Source organism: Spermophilus citellus (genome assembly GCF_964194105.1).
Source record: "Spermophilus citellus genome assembly, chromosome: 4".
Lineage (NCBI taxonomy): Eukaryota > Metazoa > Chordata > Mammalia > Rodentia > Sciuridae > Spermophilus > Spermophilus citellus.
In genome coordinates this window covers 158,167,282-158,186,066 of record NC_138185.1, presented here as the reverse complement: position 1 = coordinate 158,186,066, position 18,785 = coordinate 158,167,282, and the positions used below count along the sequence as shown (strand labels likewise).

The window sequence follows — 18,785 nt, the reverse complement described above, 5'->3', positions numbered from 1 at the left end:
ATCCATGTGGTTGCTATTTTTGAAAACGATCAGTTATTATTTTTTTCAAAATTCTACAAATTTTATGTTTTTACAAATAAATTCAACGGAAAGGTAATATTGTTAAACAGAATAGCATATGTCAGCTACTTCTCTCACCTACCCTGATTTCTTGTTTGGAATGTAGTTAAGTATAACCCAACTGAAAATTATCCCTTTGTAATTTTAGTCTATCAGCTTTTGATATATAGGGACTCGCTTGGCTAATAAAAATCCTCCTACCAGTAAATATAGACTTTAATTGTACATAATGTCACCTCAGTAGAAATGAAGATTTCTGTGTCTATTACTTCCTCAAATTCATTTAACGAACAAACACTCCCTTGTTATTGTTCCTGGTTAGATGTGGAAAGAGGTTTCGTGCTTCTGCAGATATTAAACAAGATAAGATGATTTGGAGTGATTTTTCTTTCCATAGTAAAGAGTAACAGAAGGAAAATAAAGAGAAGGAATCCAAGTTGTATAAATTGATTAGCATGTTGTTGATTGTAGTAATTGATCCATGGTGGACATTATTTCTTGTAAAGTTATTGATTTTTCTCTCGTGCATCCTTTTTCCCTGTAACCATCAAAGGAGGGAGAAAAATCAGATCTGTAGGAATCACTACTTCTAAGGCAATGATAGAAATTAAAATAACTCTATTTTAATAAGTAATATTTTGACCTTAGTAAAATAAGAATCAGAAGACAATATTTTGTCCACATTTTTCTTGTCCCTGCATATAATCTATTATGTCCCAAAATTATACTTCCTTTTTAAGATACAAAAGCAAATATTCTGAGTATCTGTATATCTTTTCGAGTCTGAAAAGAAAAAGAAAAGACCTATTTTTAATGCAAAGAAGTATAGATTATAAATTTTTCTTTGACTTAAGCTCTGTAAAAATTAACATAACTAAGATGAAATCAAATTGAAAATTTATAGAAAATTCATCAGCTCCTTTGTCAAGGAAATGAAAGTTACCACAACCAAATGTCACAACACAATAAAATTTTAATTCTTGTTTATGTAATAGTCCAAAACAAGTAATTTAAGGGGTAGTATTCTGTAAGGGGATTTAGGGACCCTGATGCCTTCCATCTTTTGGCTCTTCGGTGCCCTGGCTGCTCTGGTCTCAAGCTATCTCATCTGTCTTGTATGTAGGACTGAGGATTCTTTCATTAGTAGTGTATACACAGAAAGCAGAGCGTATAACTCAAGAAGGTTAACTACAGGAAAGTGGGTCCCACTGGGAAATTATCATAGAATTGGCCTGGACATGATGTACATCATTTCTGCCTGTTTCTTTAGCTAGCGCTTAGTCATGTGACAATTTCCGTCTTTAGGGTGGCAAAGAACTGTCATCCAGCCTTGTGCAAGGGAAGATGAGTAAACAGTTTGGTTGTACGATAGTAATCTCTGGTGAAGAGGTGGACTATATTTCCTCCTTCCTACACCTAGAATTCAGAGGGGAGAGTAGCAAATCCCTTCTAGGCGCCGTGTCCTTTCCAGGAAAGGAACAAGCCTGTTTCACAAGTGTAGAAATCCAAGATTCTATTTTGAGACATGTGAAGGTTGAGATGCTGATCACCTGAGTGAACATGTTAGTGAATAGCTGGATGGATGTGGTGTCCAATGTCTCTCTTTGCTTAGAGCAGTCCTGATTTGTGTCTGTTGTCCTGGAATAATTATGGATAGCACCCCTGTCTCTACAATATATTCAGTTTAGAGGACACATTATATGGATTTGAAGCTAGATTTTATGAAACAGACTGTGTCTACACAAAAGATATTCTTCAAGATATAGCTGTCACTTAAAGGGATGGAATCTCAAATATTCTGACATTTAGAAATCAGAAGACATAGACCAGTGACTGGGAAGTGAACTAGGAGAATGTGAGGGATAAAGAAGAAATGGTAACTGTTTTTATGGAATTCAATGTCTAATGAAGATTTTAAAAGATCAATTAAATTCAACAGATGAATGGATAAAGAAAGTATGGTGTATATACACAATGGAATATTACTCAGCATTAAAAGAAAATAAAATTATGGCATTTGCAGGTAAATGGAAGGAGTTGGAGAAAATCATGCTAAGTGAAGTAAGCCAATCCCAAAAAACCAAAGGCTGAATGTTCTCTATGATAAGTGGATGCTCATCCATAATGTGTGGGGGGGCATAGAAAAATAGAGGAACTTTGGGCAAATGGTAGGAAGGGATGAGGAGGGGGGATGGGGGCAGGAAAGACAGTGGAATAAAATGGACATCATTACCTAAGTACATGTAGGACTGCACATATGGTGGAACACTACATTGTGTGCAATCAGAGAAATGAAAAGTTGTGCTGCAATTGTGTACAATGAATCAAGATGCATTCTGCTGGCACATATACCTAATTTAAATAAATTAATTAATTAATTTAAAAAATTAGATTTTAAGACTATCTTTCCATCTCTTAGTCCTGGGAATATTTGACACCAAGAATAGAGAATAACACAGGGTTCTTTTTGTGCGGGGCAGGACTGGGGATTGAACTCAGGGGCATTTGACCACTGAGCTACATCCCCAGTCCTATTTTTTATTTGTTTTATTTAGTTATACATGACAGTAGAATGCACTTTGATACATCATTCATAGATGTATAATATAATGTATAATAATAATTCATATTATTCTTCTGGTTACACGTGATGTGGAATCCCAGTCCTGTTTTGTATTTTATTTGGAGACAGGATCTCATTGAGTTGCTTAGCACCTTGTTTTTGCTGAGGCTGACCTTGAACTCAGAATCCTCCTGCCTCAGCCTCCCAAGCTGCTGGGATTACTGGCATGCGCCACTGCGTCCAGCTCATGAAGTTCTTTAAATGTACCATGCTTTTAGTTTTCTTGACTTTTCTACTGTCTGTGTCTCTCTGCCCGAAGTTTCTTCCATTCTTTATCTTTTTAATAATTTCCTACCTACAATTCAAGGATGTTGTTCAAAGCTTATGAAGCTTCCCCCAAATCCCCATGCCAGGCAACATTTGTGGCTTCATGTAATTGACTATCACTAGTCACACCTTGCTCTCTACGTCCATTTTGTTTTCCTACACCTCTTATCATCTCTTATCTGATGTGATAGGGATGAGAAATATTGGTAGTTAACACTGACCAAGAGGATGGATGGTGTTCTGGGCACTCTTCAAGGTTCTTTAGATACCACAGAGTATTTGTTCCCAATAATGGCCATATAAGGAAGGCACTATCACTACCCTTCATTTACAAGTGAAATGAAGAATTAAAGAAATGCATAGTAAAGAAAATGAGGCACAAAAGTTTAAATATCTTGCCCAGAATCACAGAGATAAAGAATAAATGGGCGACCGGGGTTGTGGCTCAGCAGTAGAGTGCATGCCTAGCATGTGTGAGGCACTGGGTTTGATTCTCAGCACCACATATAAATAAAATAAAGCTCCATAAACAACTAAAAAAATTAAAAAGAAAATAAAAAGAATAAATGGATGGCAATTTGAATCCAGGCAATGTAACACCAGAGCTTATGTTCTTTTCAAAGCACCGCAATGTAGTTTAGTAAGCACAGATAAATATGTCGATTAGATGTTTTATTTTAACTTACTAATTTAGCCTTTAAAAGGTACATTCAATTACTAGTGCTTCAAAGTGTTGATAATCTTTCTTTTAAAAACAGTCCATAATATAGCCTCTGGATTTCCAACTTTGGTTTCTTTAAAGTGGAGCAAGAGACTACTGATAACTACAAGTAGCACTGACTCAACTAACAGCTCAACTAACAGAAGTAGAGGCTCACAGTGTAATAGTCTGAAATACCTGGTGTGAGCCATCAGTTGGTACATCTTACAGGGAACAGAAAGCAATGATCAAGCTAGTCAGTCAAAGAGCCTCTAGTCTGTAGCATCTTAGGCCTTCTTTTTTAAATTAACTTTTTCAAATTTATATATGACAGTGGAATGCATTACAATTCTTATTACACACATAGAGCACAATTTTTCATATCTCTGGTTGTATGTAAAGTTTGTTGACACCAATTCATGTCTTCATACATGTACTTTGGATAATAATGTCCATCACGTTACTCCCTCATTTTCAACCCTATGCCCACTTCCTTCCCCTTCTACCCCTCTGCCCTATCTAGAGTTCCTCTATTCCTCCCATGTTCCCCCTCCCTACCCCACTATGAATCAGCCTCCTTATATCAGAGAAAACATTCAACATTTGTTTTTGGGGGATTGGCTAATTTCACTTAGCATTATCTTCTCTAACTCCATTCATTTACCTTCAAATGCCATGATTTTATTCTCTTTTATTGCTGAGTAATATTCCATCATGTATATATGCTACCTTTTTAAAAATCTATTCATCTACTGAAAGGCATCTAGGTTGGTTCCACAGTTTAGCTATTGTGAATTGTGCTGCTAAAGAAATCAAAGACGACCTTAGAAGATGGAAAGATCTACCTTACTCTTGAATAGGCAGAATTAATATCATCAAAATGACCTCACTACCAAAAACACCATCCAGATTTAATGCAATTTTGATCAAAATCCTAATGACATTCCTCATAGAAATAGAAAAAGCAGTCATGAAATTCATCTGGAAAAATAAGAGACCCAGAATAGCTAATGCAATCCTTAGCAGGAAGAGTGAAGCAGGTAGCATCATTATACCAGACCTTAAACTATATTACAGAGCAATTGTAATAAAAACAGCATGATATTGGCACCAAAACAGACTGGTAGACCAGTGGTACAGAATAGAGAACACAGAGACTAACCCACAAAAATACAATTACCTTTTGCCTTCTTATATTTCACACATACATATTGGGTTGATGTTGCATGTTTACAGGGCTGTGTTCTTTACCAGACTGTTAGCAATGATCTTTTTTGATTCATCTTGCATCCTCAGTACCCATAAGCTTTCCTGCATGTGACTGGGGCTCCTGTTCATCTTTTATGAATTAGAATACACTGAATTACCCCATGGCAGTGCAGTAACCTACTTAGGAGGGGCCCTGCTCCCACTTACATGAAAATCCTTGAGGATGAGACAAGCACTTCTGTACTGTTTAAGTAAACCTATTTTAGAAATATAATTCATATAAAGAAAAATGTATGTAAAGCAGAAGCACATGACTTGGTGAAGTTTTACAAACTGAACACGCCCATGTAGCCAACATCAAACTCAAGAACAGAACAAGAAGCAAATCAGAAGCCCATTTTCTACTTTCTTGCATGATCTATGTATCCCCACCCAAGACTTAGCTATTGTTATAATTTTTAATGCCCTAGATAGTTTTTATTTCCTTTTTCATTTTTAGAGATATATAAGGGAAATTATGCAATATGTAAACATTTGTATTTGACTTCTTCTACTCAATATTTTTTTGCAGTTGATATTCATATTGCCGTGTGATTCATTAGTTGTAGAGATTTTCACTGAACGAATATATTTCAATTTATTTATCCATTCTACTCTTGTTAAAATTTTGTGTTTAATTGACACAGAATAATCACACAAATCTATGGGGTACAGTGTGATATTGCAATACATGTATTCATTGAATAATAACCAAATCAGGGTATTTAGCATGGTCATCTCCTTATATATACATCATTTCTTTGTCAGAAAAACATTTAAAATCTTCTGCTTCTAGCTATTGAAATATTCAATACAATATTGTTAATGCTACTTTACTCTTGATGGACATCTGTCTTTGCAATCAGGCCCGTTATGAACAGTGTTGCTACAAACATCCTTGTACATTCCTTTTTATTTATATGTGTGCATTTTTTTGCAAGGGATATATGTATATGCCTGAGAGTAAAAATTTCTGAATACAGAGTATGTTTAGCTTTTGTACATACTCATCAAGCAGTTGTCCAAATGGTTCTATAAATTTGCACACCCCAGCAGATTATGGAAATTCTGTTTCTCAATATCCCTTGTTATTTTCTTTTTTTTCATTCTTATTATTCCGGTGAGTGGTAGGGGTAATATGTTGTGGTTTTAAACTGTATTCCCTTGATGTCTAATTAGGAAGAGCATTGTCCCATGTGTCCCATGGCTATTTACGTAACACTTTTTGTAAAGTACTCCTTTTTCTATTGGATTTATTTGGGTTTGTTCTTCATGGGTCGTAACAGTTCTTCACAGATTTTGGTATGAGTCCTCTATCAAATATATATATGCCTTGCCTTTTGATTTTCTTCTTGGTATCTCACAAGGAACAAAAAGTCTTCATTTTAATGATAGGGGTACTGCTTTTTGTGAATTTTTTAAAAATCTTTTTAATCCTAAAAAAAAGTCATGAAAATTTTATCCTATATTTTCTTTAAAAAACTTCATAGTTTTTACCTACCATAGTTGAATTTACAGTTTATTGAGTTGAATTTTGTGTAGAACATGAGGTAAAGGTCAAGATATACATATTTTTTGACATAGATATCCAATTTATCTCATACCCATATTGTAAAGGTTTTTGTTTTCCCAGTAACTCAATTTTCCCAGGTATGTGAAGGTCTATTTCTCAATGCCATATTCTATCCATTGATCTGTCTGTTGTACCAATATAGACTACCTTCATGGCTGTGGGTTTTTTAAATAGTAAAATAGGATGCATTATAAATTTTCCGGTTTTTAATTCTTATTAATAAATATTACTTTAGCTATTGTAGGTCTTTTGTATTTCCACATAAATTGTAGAATTAGCTTGTTAGTTTCTAGAAAAAGATCCTGTTCAGATTTTTATTTTGATTACATTAAATCTATGAATCAATCAGTAGAGAGTTTCCATCTTGACAATCGTCTGCCTTCCAAAGCATAAATGAAGCATACCCCACATTTATTTAAGCCATTTCTTTTTGTGGTTTCTTTGTGTAGAATGTGCCTGTAGTCCAAGTGACTGTCAAAAATATGAACTCTCATACTTTCCTATTCTTCTATAAGTGATCTTCAACTAAAAATATTCAATTCTCCTTTCAAAGATTGTCTTTTACTCCAGAGCCAAAAACTCTGTGAAATATCAACTATACTAATGTAGTCTGTAAGAAAACAGGGCCAAGACTCTTCTCAAATTTCCTGTAGATTATGTTAGTAGGAGACAGTTTCTCTAACTACAGAAATGCATGGAATTTGAGATGTTTCCACCTAAGGGCAGTATACTCACTAAAGATAAATAAAATATGATAGTGGGGCATCTTTTTAACTGTGTAAAGACACTTTCCAAAGGAATAAATCACAGATGCATATATTAATTAACACATATTAGATTTGGTACCAATTACAAGAATATATAGGAAACTGCCAGTGATATTATCATTTATTTTAATTTTAATGCTCATATTTTCACAATTCATGCCCCAATAATGTGCAGAGCTGAGATCTCTTTCTTAGACTTTCCAGTGACAATCGCTCAAACTTCACTTCCCTTCACTTGACTTTGGCAGCTTTGCTGTGTCTATGTGTGTACACATACTGGTGGCATAGCTCAATCACTAAACAGGCTAGAGCCTTTGAAAATTGTTAAGTTTCAGCTCCTGGCAAATGCAATATTAAAGAAATAGGCTGCATAGCTTCTCCTGTTCTTCTTTGACTGGAATAACTAATTACAGCCTAACTCTGTAGGGACAAAGTTATTAGCTACTACTTGACTCTAGACACAGCAATTCAATTACTGGCCAGCAATGTTTGGAAGCACAAACCTCAATAATTAGCAGCAAATTTTTATCTTCTCTCAGCGCAGCATGTGAGCAGTTGCTTTCAGAAGAAGCAGAATGAAAACACAAATAAAAGTAGACCTATAATTGTTACAGAGGTTATAGAAATCTCAGCAGTTGGTGTAAGGAATGTTGGACACCTAGATAATGGGACAACTGTTATCTTCTAGCAAGAAATTATGTTAGAATAATTTAAAGAGCATAAATTGTGGTTTTTTAATTTATTTTTTTGTTGTAATATCAGATACTGACCTCTTATATATTTAAGATAGAGCTCTAAAGAACTAAGCCAAGCTCCATTGTTCTAACATTATTAAACTAAACTAAAGTCAGGAAAGATTGTGGGACTTGCACACAAGGCCACCTGGCCAGTTAGAGTCCTGTCTAGGATTGGGAACTCCAAGCTTCAAATGACCACTGTTGCTCTTCCATGAGATCCTCTAAACACTGTCTCCTTTAGAGGGACTTTTGAAGTTGAAAGTGGCACGAATTACTAATGTGGCTTCTAGTTGCCTTTCTTAGATTAAATAAAATCAAATTCTTCAACTGGAATAAGGGAAATGGTCCAAATAGGCAGGACAAAGTCACTTGCATGTCTGGTTTTGCTTTTGTGAAAATTTAAAAAAAAGAATTCATGAGTGAAAGGCCATTGCACCAGGATTTGGCTATGTTGCACCCAAAAAATAGTTAAGACCCCATTCTCAAGTTTGGACCTGGATGAACATGAACTTGTGTTCATTAAAAGCCTGAGAATCGTATCTAGGAAAGAATTTATCATGAGGTTCCTGGCACATGAAGTTGACTGTGAATGGATTTGCATTTCTCTAATGACTAATGATAGTATTTTCAAGGGCCTATTGGTCATCTGTATGTCTTCTTTGGATAAATGTTCATTCAAACCTGTTGACTATTTAAAAATCACTTTTATTTGCCTTTTTATTGTTGAATTATAATAGTTCTAGATACCACACCCATATCAGATACATGATTTGCAAACATTTCACCCATTCTGTGAGTTGGCTTTTCACTTTGATATTGTCTTTGTTTAATGTTGATGAAGTTTATTCATTTATTTTTTTCTTTAGTGTCTTTAGGATTAGATGTCCATCGAAGAAGTGTTTCCTGATTCAGGGTTACTAAAATTAACACCTTTCCTTTTGAATTTTGTAGTTTAGTACTTATATTTAGAGTTGAGATACATTTTATTTTAAAGTTTGGAAATGGTCTGAGATGAGTATCCATGTTTGCATTTGGTTTGTGGATATGCAATTGTTCCAGTACCATTTGTTGAAAAGGTTATTCCTCCCATATTGAATTGGTTTGGCACCTATTTCAATATATTTATCCTGTTTGAACATTACATAATGTATACAGTGTATCAAAATATCACATGGTACTCCACTCCCAGTGACTCCGGAGGCTGAGGCAGGAGGATCGTGAGTTCAAAGCCAGCCTCAGTAAAATCGAGGCACTAAACAATTCAGTGAGACCCTGTCTCTAAATAAAATAAAAAATAGGGCTGGTGATGTGGCTTGGTGGTCAAGTGTCCCTCAGTTAAATCCCTGGTACCCTTCTCTCTTCCCCCCGAAAACAAATGTACAATTGTATTTGTTAATTTTTTTAAAAGTCAAACCAAAAATATCCATAATTTGCATGAGTTCATTTCAGGACTCTCAATTCTATTACATTTATATATATCTCTATTTTTATGCCAGCACCAAGTACCTTGATTACTGTAGCTTTGTAACAAATTTTAAAACTGGGAAGAACAGTCATCCATCTTTTTCAATGTTATTTTGATTGAATCCCTTCCATTTCCTTTTGAATTTTACTAGTCCATTTCTGAAAAATAGGCAGTTGGAATTTTGATAGGGGTTATATTTAATCTATAAATCAATTTTGGGAATATTGCCATGTTGATGATATTGTCTTCTAATTTATAAACATGAGATATATTTCTATTTATTTAGGTTTCCCTTAATTTATTTTCAATATTTTATAGTTCTCTGTGTATAAGTTCAGCACTTTTTTGTTAAATGTATTCCTAAGTAGTTTATTCTTTTTGATGCTATTGTCAATGGAATTATTTTTATTAACTTCATAGTTCCTTGCTAGTGTATACAAATGCAACTGATTTTTATGTTAGCTTGTATTCTACATCCTTGCTAAACTATTTATTAGCTTTAGAAGTTTTTTGATAGATTCTTGGATTTCTATATACATGATCTTGTCCTTTCTAGAGATATTTTTAATTCTTACTTCTCTCTCTCTCTCTCTCTCTCTCTCTCTCTCTCTCTCTCTCTCTCTCTCTCTCTGTTTTACTAGGGATTACACTCAGGGGCACTTGACCACTGAGCCCCATTTTGTATTTAGAGAGGGTCTCATTGAGTTGCTAAGCACCTTGCTTTTGCTGAGGCTGGCTTTGAACTCAGGATCCTCCTGCATCAACCTCCTGAGCCACTGGCATTACAGGCACATGCCCACCATGCCCAGCTATCCATTCTTGATGCCTTTTATCTTTTTTTTTCCTGAATAGTATCCCTGGCTATAATCCCAGTATAATGCTGAATAGAAGTGGCAACATCATACATGCTTATGTCTTTCCTGATCTTAGAGGGAAATCTTTCAGGATTTAACCATTAATAACCATTAATATATGATGTTAGAGGCCCTGAATTTTCATGTTGCCTTTGACCCTGCAAATTATGGAACTGAATCTGCTTCATAAAGACAGGCAGAGAGGAGTTGAATGTCAGAGGGTAAGTAGAATTCTCCAATAAGTGATGAGCCCTTGTAGAGCTAATAGATCTGAGTGGCCAAAGTAAAGCAAGACACATCTTTGTCACCCTACCTGCATCTGAATTTGTTGAATGGTCATCTGTAAAAAGTGATAATTGCAAACTTTATTACAAGCTCATCACCTCTGATATGCATGTGGTAGTGTTTAGCGAATAATACTTTGTTTAATTAGTCCAGGTTAGAATGGATTGAAAAGACTTTAGGCAGAATTAATAACTAGGTTTATGGGAACTGTAATAATCAAGAAACCAACACAGCTAGAACCCAGGAAAGTTAGACGAACTAGAGTCACTAGCTTCCTAACCAATACATCCCTGGCCAATTCCTTAGATTCACAGATCTGGAGAGTGATGGCCCATTTCAGAGAAACCACCTCTATTTTTCTGCAAATTATATAATACTAAAACCATGTCATTAAATAAATTATTCTAACCTTTTTTCCCCCTTGCCTATATTGGATTTCAAAGTTCAGTACACATTCAAATTATTCAATTTTGATATCACTTTTATGATCAAATGCCCTACTTTTGAAATGGAAAGCTCAGCTGGCCATGTTCCCTGTTAAGTTAAAGAAGCTTTTATCATTTAAATAAATTAAACCTTCCAGCATGGGTTCCGCAGAACATAATGAAGCACAGAGAAGAAAAGCTTAAATGAAATAAACCTCTTTGCTCATAGAAACAGGACAGGCTATTATGCATGTTACCAATAATAGTGTAGCTGGAACCATAACTGAGTCCTGATTTTTCTTTTTAAATTTTGTTCCTAATTTTCATGGTGTTCAACAGCAATCTGATTTGCCACTGGACAAAAGACAGATACAGAGTACATCAAGTACAAAGGATGTAAGTTATTAATGCTGAGGAAAGAACAAAGACTAGATTTTTTAAAAGCTGTTTTCTTTTAACACTGTGTTGATAATCATATATTTTTTCTTTTACATGATTTAAATCAAACAGATTGAACTCTTATAAACTCAGATCCTTTAACATTTTTTAAAAATTGCTTACTTGTGGGTTTTTAAAAATGTTCATTTTCTAAAGAAAAATCATCATCATTTCCATTCCATAATTGTATAAGATTAATAATCTCTGTGGTTTGTGTCTTGAGTTAGTAGGATACGTTATTTTTTGTATGACATATTAAAGTGTCATGCCATGAAAAGATTCAAATGGATTACAAAGAATCTACAGTTTCTTTCAATGGCCAATGAGCAGCATGCAGTTTTAAAAATCTAAATAAATAAAAATAGTATTTTAATTGGGTTTTACTAAAGAAAATTTATGAATCTTTTCATTATATCCTTAAGTGGAACCATTTTATTAAAGTCATGGTAAAAAGTTAAAGGTAAAAAAAACACTTTTTAAAAGAAAACATTCCACAGAATTAATTTGAGAATGTTATAATGATAATATAGAATAATTACCATGGAAGTGTAGTTTACTCAGGTATAAAAACCCAATATTATTCAAAATTGGAGTGTGGGCTTCTGAAGTTATCTTCAAAACTATAAAGATTTAGAGGGAGGGTCTATTACATATAGTATTTTTTTAAAATACAGCAAGTTACTTACATTAGTCACTCCTGATGTTTTATTTTCTTGTTCATTAAATAATGCATTTTTTAAAACTTCAGACAAAATAAAAAACTACTGTACTTTTCTTATAAGATCAACTAATGGCAGCACCTCAGTCAATTAATCTTTAAACCTCATAAACATGATAAACTCTTCATTTTTATATGGTTTTAATTTCAAGGTCTACATTCTCTTACTTTTCATTAAGAAAATCTGGTATTATCATAAGTCAAAAATAGAGTTTCTGATGGATGGTGTTGTATCCTTACAATGAAACTAAATATTATGACTTACGACCTTTTAAAAACTGACTTGTGGGTCAAATTTTAAACGTGCTTCCAGTCAGCATGCATTTGTTAACTATATACTTATGCTGGGCTAGGTGCTAGGGATGTCACAATGGAGCATCTACTTCCAAACGAGGAAATAGTAGATACGGTGGATGATAATAATATTACTACAGATAAACTTTGATTCATCATTTAGAGAATGGAAAATAGGAAAGGAACAAGAAAATGCTCATTGTTTGTAACTCTGTATTCATAGACTTATCATACACATACATTTGTTGCATGTAGGAGGTTATTGAATTACTGAATAACATTTATTTATTGAGGGCTTTCGATGTGGCAGGCAATGTTGTAGAGACTAGAGTACAGCAATTAACAAAACACATAAAAATCCCTGTTCTCATTAAAGAAAAAGATGAATCTAGGTATGAGTGGATCAAGAATAGTGTCAGAGTACAGAAAAAGTTATTCTTTGACTCCCTCTTCCCCTTCTTTTTCATAAAGATTCATTGAATATATGTAGAAGGAAGTAAAAAAGGAATAAAAGGCCACCTCATAAGGGAACCAGAGCTACAAAATGGCGGCATGCATTTGGCCCAGAGTGAAGCAAACCTACTGGCTTTGCCTTTGAAAGAGAGAGTCTGAAGAGTGCTTCCCATAAGCTCTCTCCCCGCTTTTAGTTAAGGCTATTATTTACCCAATAAGCACAGAACTTCTGCCTATTTGATTGACTGTTTTCAGGGATGGTCTTCATGGCAGGGTTATCTGCTGGGTGTGAAACTGCTGCATCACTTCACCCACTCAGCTGTCCAGATTTTCACAGAACCCAGGAGGAAGTACTGAAGTCATCCTGAGGAGCAACAGAGTGCAATGGTTAAGACTGTTTAGAATCCAACTCCTTGGATTTATATGCAGGTCACTTACAAGTTGTGTGATCTAAGACAAACCACTTAGACTCTGCCTCCATTTTCTCCTCTGTAACCTGAGAATAAGGCCAATGTCATACGGTAGTTATGACAGTTAATAAATAAGAATGCATGTGTGAGTATCCAAACTTTTTATAACTGATTTTCAGTAAGTCATTATTATCTGTTCCAAGTCAAAAATAATTTAAAAAATTAAACAAATTTAATCAAATTTAGTAAACTCCACCCAATCTAGAATTTAAAAAAATACCACTGGCTTAAAAACCTAGATTTTTAAGGGAGGAGTTTGATTAAATTCAAGTGCTATTGCTTTTAGGTAGGTTCGTTCCACTTCAAATTATATACCTTGGGTAGGCGACGTTGCCATATCACTCTTCCCAACTTTGCTTCCATAGCTGCTTCTGATTCCACTAGGCTCAAGACTTCTGTGAGTCTGCTGCTAAGGGAAAGGGGAGGGGTAGTCTATTTCAATTGGTTTGTTGTCAATCCTTGGAGTATTGGCTTTCTGAGACAGCCAAACCCTACTGGCTCCATTTTTATACATATATTTAATGGTCTCAAAGTCTCTAGCAACTGGTGCTCTAGAGAGTGCAATAGCCTCTCCCACCTCATGGAATACTTTTTCCTTATCTGGCTTCTGTGGGGCTGAAGTCACACATGGTTACCTTCTGTTCCTTCCTGAAACCACATGAATCCTGGCCAATGCCTATTCAGGCTACTAGGAAGTGAGAGACAAGAACTAAGGACAGAGAACTTTTGCCCTCCTAAAAAGGCATATATTTTTTTTCCCATTGTGTGTTGTTGGCTCCAAAAAGTGAATGTGTAGGTGGTGTTGATCTGCAAACTCCAGTTGAGAGAAGTCAAGGCCAGTCTTGATGTTGATAAGGTCCCTAGAACTTCAAAGGAGCCATGTCTAATATCACCTCATTTATTATTTCCCTGCATCAGAGATAAAGAAAAAGGAAGTGGGCAACACAGGATTCTGTCATCTACTGTCCCAAATTGTAATTTTTTCTCTTTTCCAGGTTCTTTTTCTTTTCTTTTCAATAGTCTAATTCTGTCTTCTTTGATCCCTGATGCAGACTGGGGGTCTGCCCTGTGCCAGCACTCCCTTTGTACTGGAATTTTGGTGGAGTCTTTGCTCTCAGCTCAATATTAGCAGTCCAGATAATTTTCTTGTTCTTGGTTGAGGGATAAGGGTGGCCAGCTCTGACCAAGTAATCTGGAAAAAGACTTTTTCTTGGTATTTTCCATGGGCATATTGCCATCTTAAATCACCAAACACTCTGAACTTGGTAAGCACAGAGTAACTGCAAGCAGTTGTTAGCCATTATACTGAAAATATAAAACTTAAGGCTCTCACCTTAGAGGCCCATAATTTCTCAATTATTAGGGATATTAAGTCTCTCATTAGAGTTTCTAAAAGATGTTAAGTTTACATAGCAATTCATGTAAACATTACAGAGAGTAATATTCTTGTTGATTATATACCAATAGCATTGTCAAATTTAGCCAACAAAAAGGCAAGGGTCCCAGTTAAAATTAAATTCAGATAGCAGATATTGTTAGTGTATCAATATGTCTTTTTCACATAAGTATTATCTGTTTTTTAGTATGTCTCAAATATTGCATGGGTGTCCTGCATTTTATCTGACGATCCTATGTGCCAAGAACCTGCTCTCCTCCTCTGATAGTTTGAAATAGATTCCTTTACTCCAAATGTAAAAGCTGCTTTCAAAAAAAAAAGTAAGCTCAGAAGTGAGTTGGAAAGGTGAAAGGTGACATGGCCAGTCACTTATGTTAGGTCTCTCTTGTCAGTTCATAGAAAAAAAGTGAATGCCTCTTCAATGACAGGAGATGAAATAGGAAAATAGTAACTGTGCTTCCATATTTGGGTCTGTGTGGTCCACAGAGTGTTAGTTATCTTGAAGACTTAGTCCATGTTCTCGTTTACTTAGGAAGGATAAGAAGTTGTCAACCCTTGAAAGATTTCTAATTAAACTGTGGGTGCTTCAATGACAGACTTCAAGATTAGTATTACATCTTTTGAAAAGATACGATTTCATGTGCCAATAGAGAGGGAACTATGTTTTGGCCTTTAAGACAATTATTGAATTTAGAGAATACTTATTTTAAAATATAATCATTAATGCTTGATAAGCTGAATTTGGTATATTAATCTAAAATTTAGAAAAAATGTGTTGCTACCTAGAAGAAGGATTACTATCTCCCTTACTCTTCAAGTAGTTTCTGGCTAGAAATCAATCATTTATTTATTTATTTAGTTAGTTAGTTAATTAGTTAGTTACCCTGGAAGGTTAGTTACAGAACCTTTGAAAGGTGATAGTAGGAAGTATTTTATGGAAGTACAGAGGGGGGAACCCACAAATTCTGAGAGTGTTTTATGGATAGGTATTGTGTGCTTCACATCTATTTCTTCTTTAATCAGTAACTTGGAGAGGGTGAGAGAGGTAAGTAATTTTGCTTGAGTTATAAAATTGTCTAATTCAGAAAGTGTTTTGTCTAATATAACTCCATGTTGAATTTTCCTTTCAGCCTCACCTGCACTTTCTTTGTTTTTCAGGAATCTAAGCAAATAAAATAAAACAAAACTCACCCTTACTAAGTTTACTTCTAAATGAAAAGATAGGTATAATTTCCATATAGCCAGCATTTTTATTTCTCTTAATTTTGCATAAGTTTTTCCGAATATTTTCAAAATACCTTTTGAATAAAGTCTTGTTTATGTATGTGGGATAGCCATCTACCCTCACATGTACTATATATTTAGTTTTATGTTTAAAAGATGAAGAATCAGAATTTGAATAGTCTAATCTCCAGCCCAGGTGGAAGTGTCACCGGGACAGCATTCTTAGATTTGCTTGAATATTTTTGTGGTAGGAGTTCATATGTTTTTTGAGGTAGCTCATGTAATTAATAGCAGTTTGAAATGAAGGCTTAATTGAACTGGTACTTGCCTCAGAGAAACTTTTCCTCATAGATCCTAGTTTTACATCTAGGGCCACATAAATAAGTTGATTCCTTACCACTGCCCAACCCAGGTATCATGTTGGTAATCTCTGAATTTCAATACTTTTGTAGCTAAGAACTTTTACTGTCTGACTCCTAAAGAGAGGATGATATTTAAAAAGGTGTTTCAATTATATTTATGCAAAAAGGTGAAAAAATACAAAATATAGGGATGTATTACAGGGAAACTTAAGGGATATATATTTGTTTACTTGTATATGTATACACACAAATATTCAAACACACGTATACTAACATATACTTACATTGTAGAGAAGAAGCAAAGCCTCAGCTCAGTTGTTTCAGTCACATTCCCCCCACTGACATACAAGGAAATAGAGCACAGCGAGTAAGTAGGTAGTGTTTCCCCTTGAGAAAGGATCTTCCCATTTGTTCAAGGCTTGGTAAACTATGGCATGTCCATAGAGCATCATGCATCATAAATTCACCTCTTTGACTCTCTCCCATTCCACAGATCATCTTCCGTAAAATCAGTGATGTGAAGAAGGAGGAGGAGGAACGCCTCAGGCAGAAGAACGAGGTGACTCTCAGCATCCCCGTGGACCACCCAGTCAGGAAGCTCTTCCAGAAGTTCAAGCAGCAGAAGGAGCTGCGGAATCAGGGCTCCACGCAGAGTGACCCCGAGAGGAGCCAGCTCCAGGTGGAGAGCCGCTCCTTACAGAACGGAGCCTCCATCACTGGCACCAGTGTGGTGACCGTGTCGCAGATTACTCCCATCCAGACATCTCTGGCCTATGTGAAAACCAGCGAATCCCTCAAGCAGAACAACCGCGATGCCATGGAACTCAAGCCCAATGGTGGTGCTGACCCAAAATGTCTCAAAGTCAACAGCCCCATGCGAATGAAAAATGGAAACGGGAAAGGGTGGCTGCGGCTCAAGAACAATATGGGGGCCCATGAGGAGAAGAAGGAAGACTGGAATAACGTCACCAAAGCTGAGTCCATGGGGCTACTGTCCGAGGACCCCAAGGGCAGCGACTCAGAGAATAGTGTGACCAAAAACCCATTACGGAAAACGGATTCTTGTGACAGTGGAATTACAAAAAGTGACCTTCGTCTGGATAAGGCTGGTGAGGCCCGAAGTCCCCTGGAGCACAGTCCCATTCAGGCTGATGCCAAGCACCCCTTTTATCCTATCCCTGAGCAGGCCTTACAAACCACGCTGCAGGAAGTCAAACATGAACTCAAGGAGGACATCCAGCAGCTAAGCTGCAGAATGACTGCCCTGGAAAAGCAGGTGGCAGAAATCTTAAAAATACTGTCAGAAAAAAGTGTACCCCAGACTTCTTCTCCCAAATCCCAAATGCCACTCCAAGTACCTCCCCAAATACCCTGTCAGGATATTTTTAGTGTTTCAAGGCCTGAATCACCTGAATCTGACAAAGATGAAATCCACTTTTAATATATACATATACATATATATTTGTTAATATATGAAAACAGTATATACATCTATATACATATGTGTGTATATACAGTATATACATATACATATATATATATTTTCACTTGCTTTCAATATGATGAACACAATATGGATTTTGATATGTACATATTGCATGTCCAGCTGGATTCTGGCCTGCCAAAGAAGATGATTATTAAACATAGATATTGCTTGTATATTATGCAGTTGACTGCATGCACACTTTACATTGACATTTATTTATATCCTCTATTCTGTAATTTTAAAATGTATGATTTTTTTGTTAACTAAGGCAATGTAATATTTGAAGAATCAGGGTCCAACCTGCCAATGTTGCCATGACAAATTTGATCTCAGGCTGAGTATATCAAGCTATCATTTCTTCAATGTTATGTTAAGTTAAATTATAGACTAATGCCAAGGAAGTACCATTTTATGATCTCTTTCCATAGATATTTTTCTGTAACTTAGTGTTAGGTTATTTTCCCCTCCATTTAAATACTGTTTTATTGCCTACGTCGGATAGCAGTGTGGGGTATTGAGAACTTATTGCTATGGGTTTTGTGCATGAATTGCATTTTCACTCAACTATACCTCTCCTTTTTTAACGTTATACTTAGATAGTAATCATTAGCTCTTATGTAAGGAAATCCCTACTGCCTCCGTCTTGGAGAACAGCCGCCATCTTGTAAGCTGACATTATCAATACCATAAACACTCAACTACTCATATAGTGTATATTATTATAAAAATACTGCACCACAGGGTATAAGGGCCTTTTGATAATTCATGTTAGAGATGCCAATTTTCCAAAGGTGATGAATGTTCTACATTTGTATTTTTAAAACTTGTTCAAGGGTGTGAGGTTGAAAGGTTACTTAGCAAAATAACATACAAAAAAGATTATGTAAGTGTATGAAAAACTTACCTATTATGATATAGAATTTAAAAAAAATAATGTACA

General features: G+C 35.4%; 1 protein-coding gene across 1 annotated transcript in view; it reads left to right on the top strand.

Moving 5' to 3' along the window:
* Window positions 1-17,800, top strand: part of KCNH5 (potassium voltage-gated channel subfamily H member 5) — a gene marked incomplete at both ends in the record, with an annotated part of 313,594 nt that extends 295,794 nt beyond the window's left edge. Inside the window, one exon of the mRNA XM_081293274.1 lies at window positions 16,853-17,800. Within this exon, the coding sequence (XP_081149400.1) occupies window positions 16,853-17,800 (948 nt within the window). The remainder of the gene's footprint in view (window positions 1-16,852) is intronic.
* Between the last annotated feature and the right edge of the window lie 985 nt (window positions 17,801-18,785).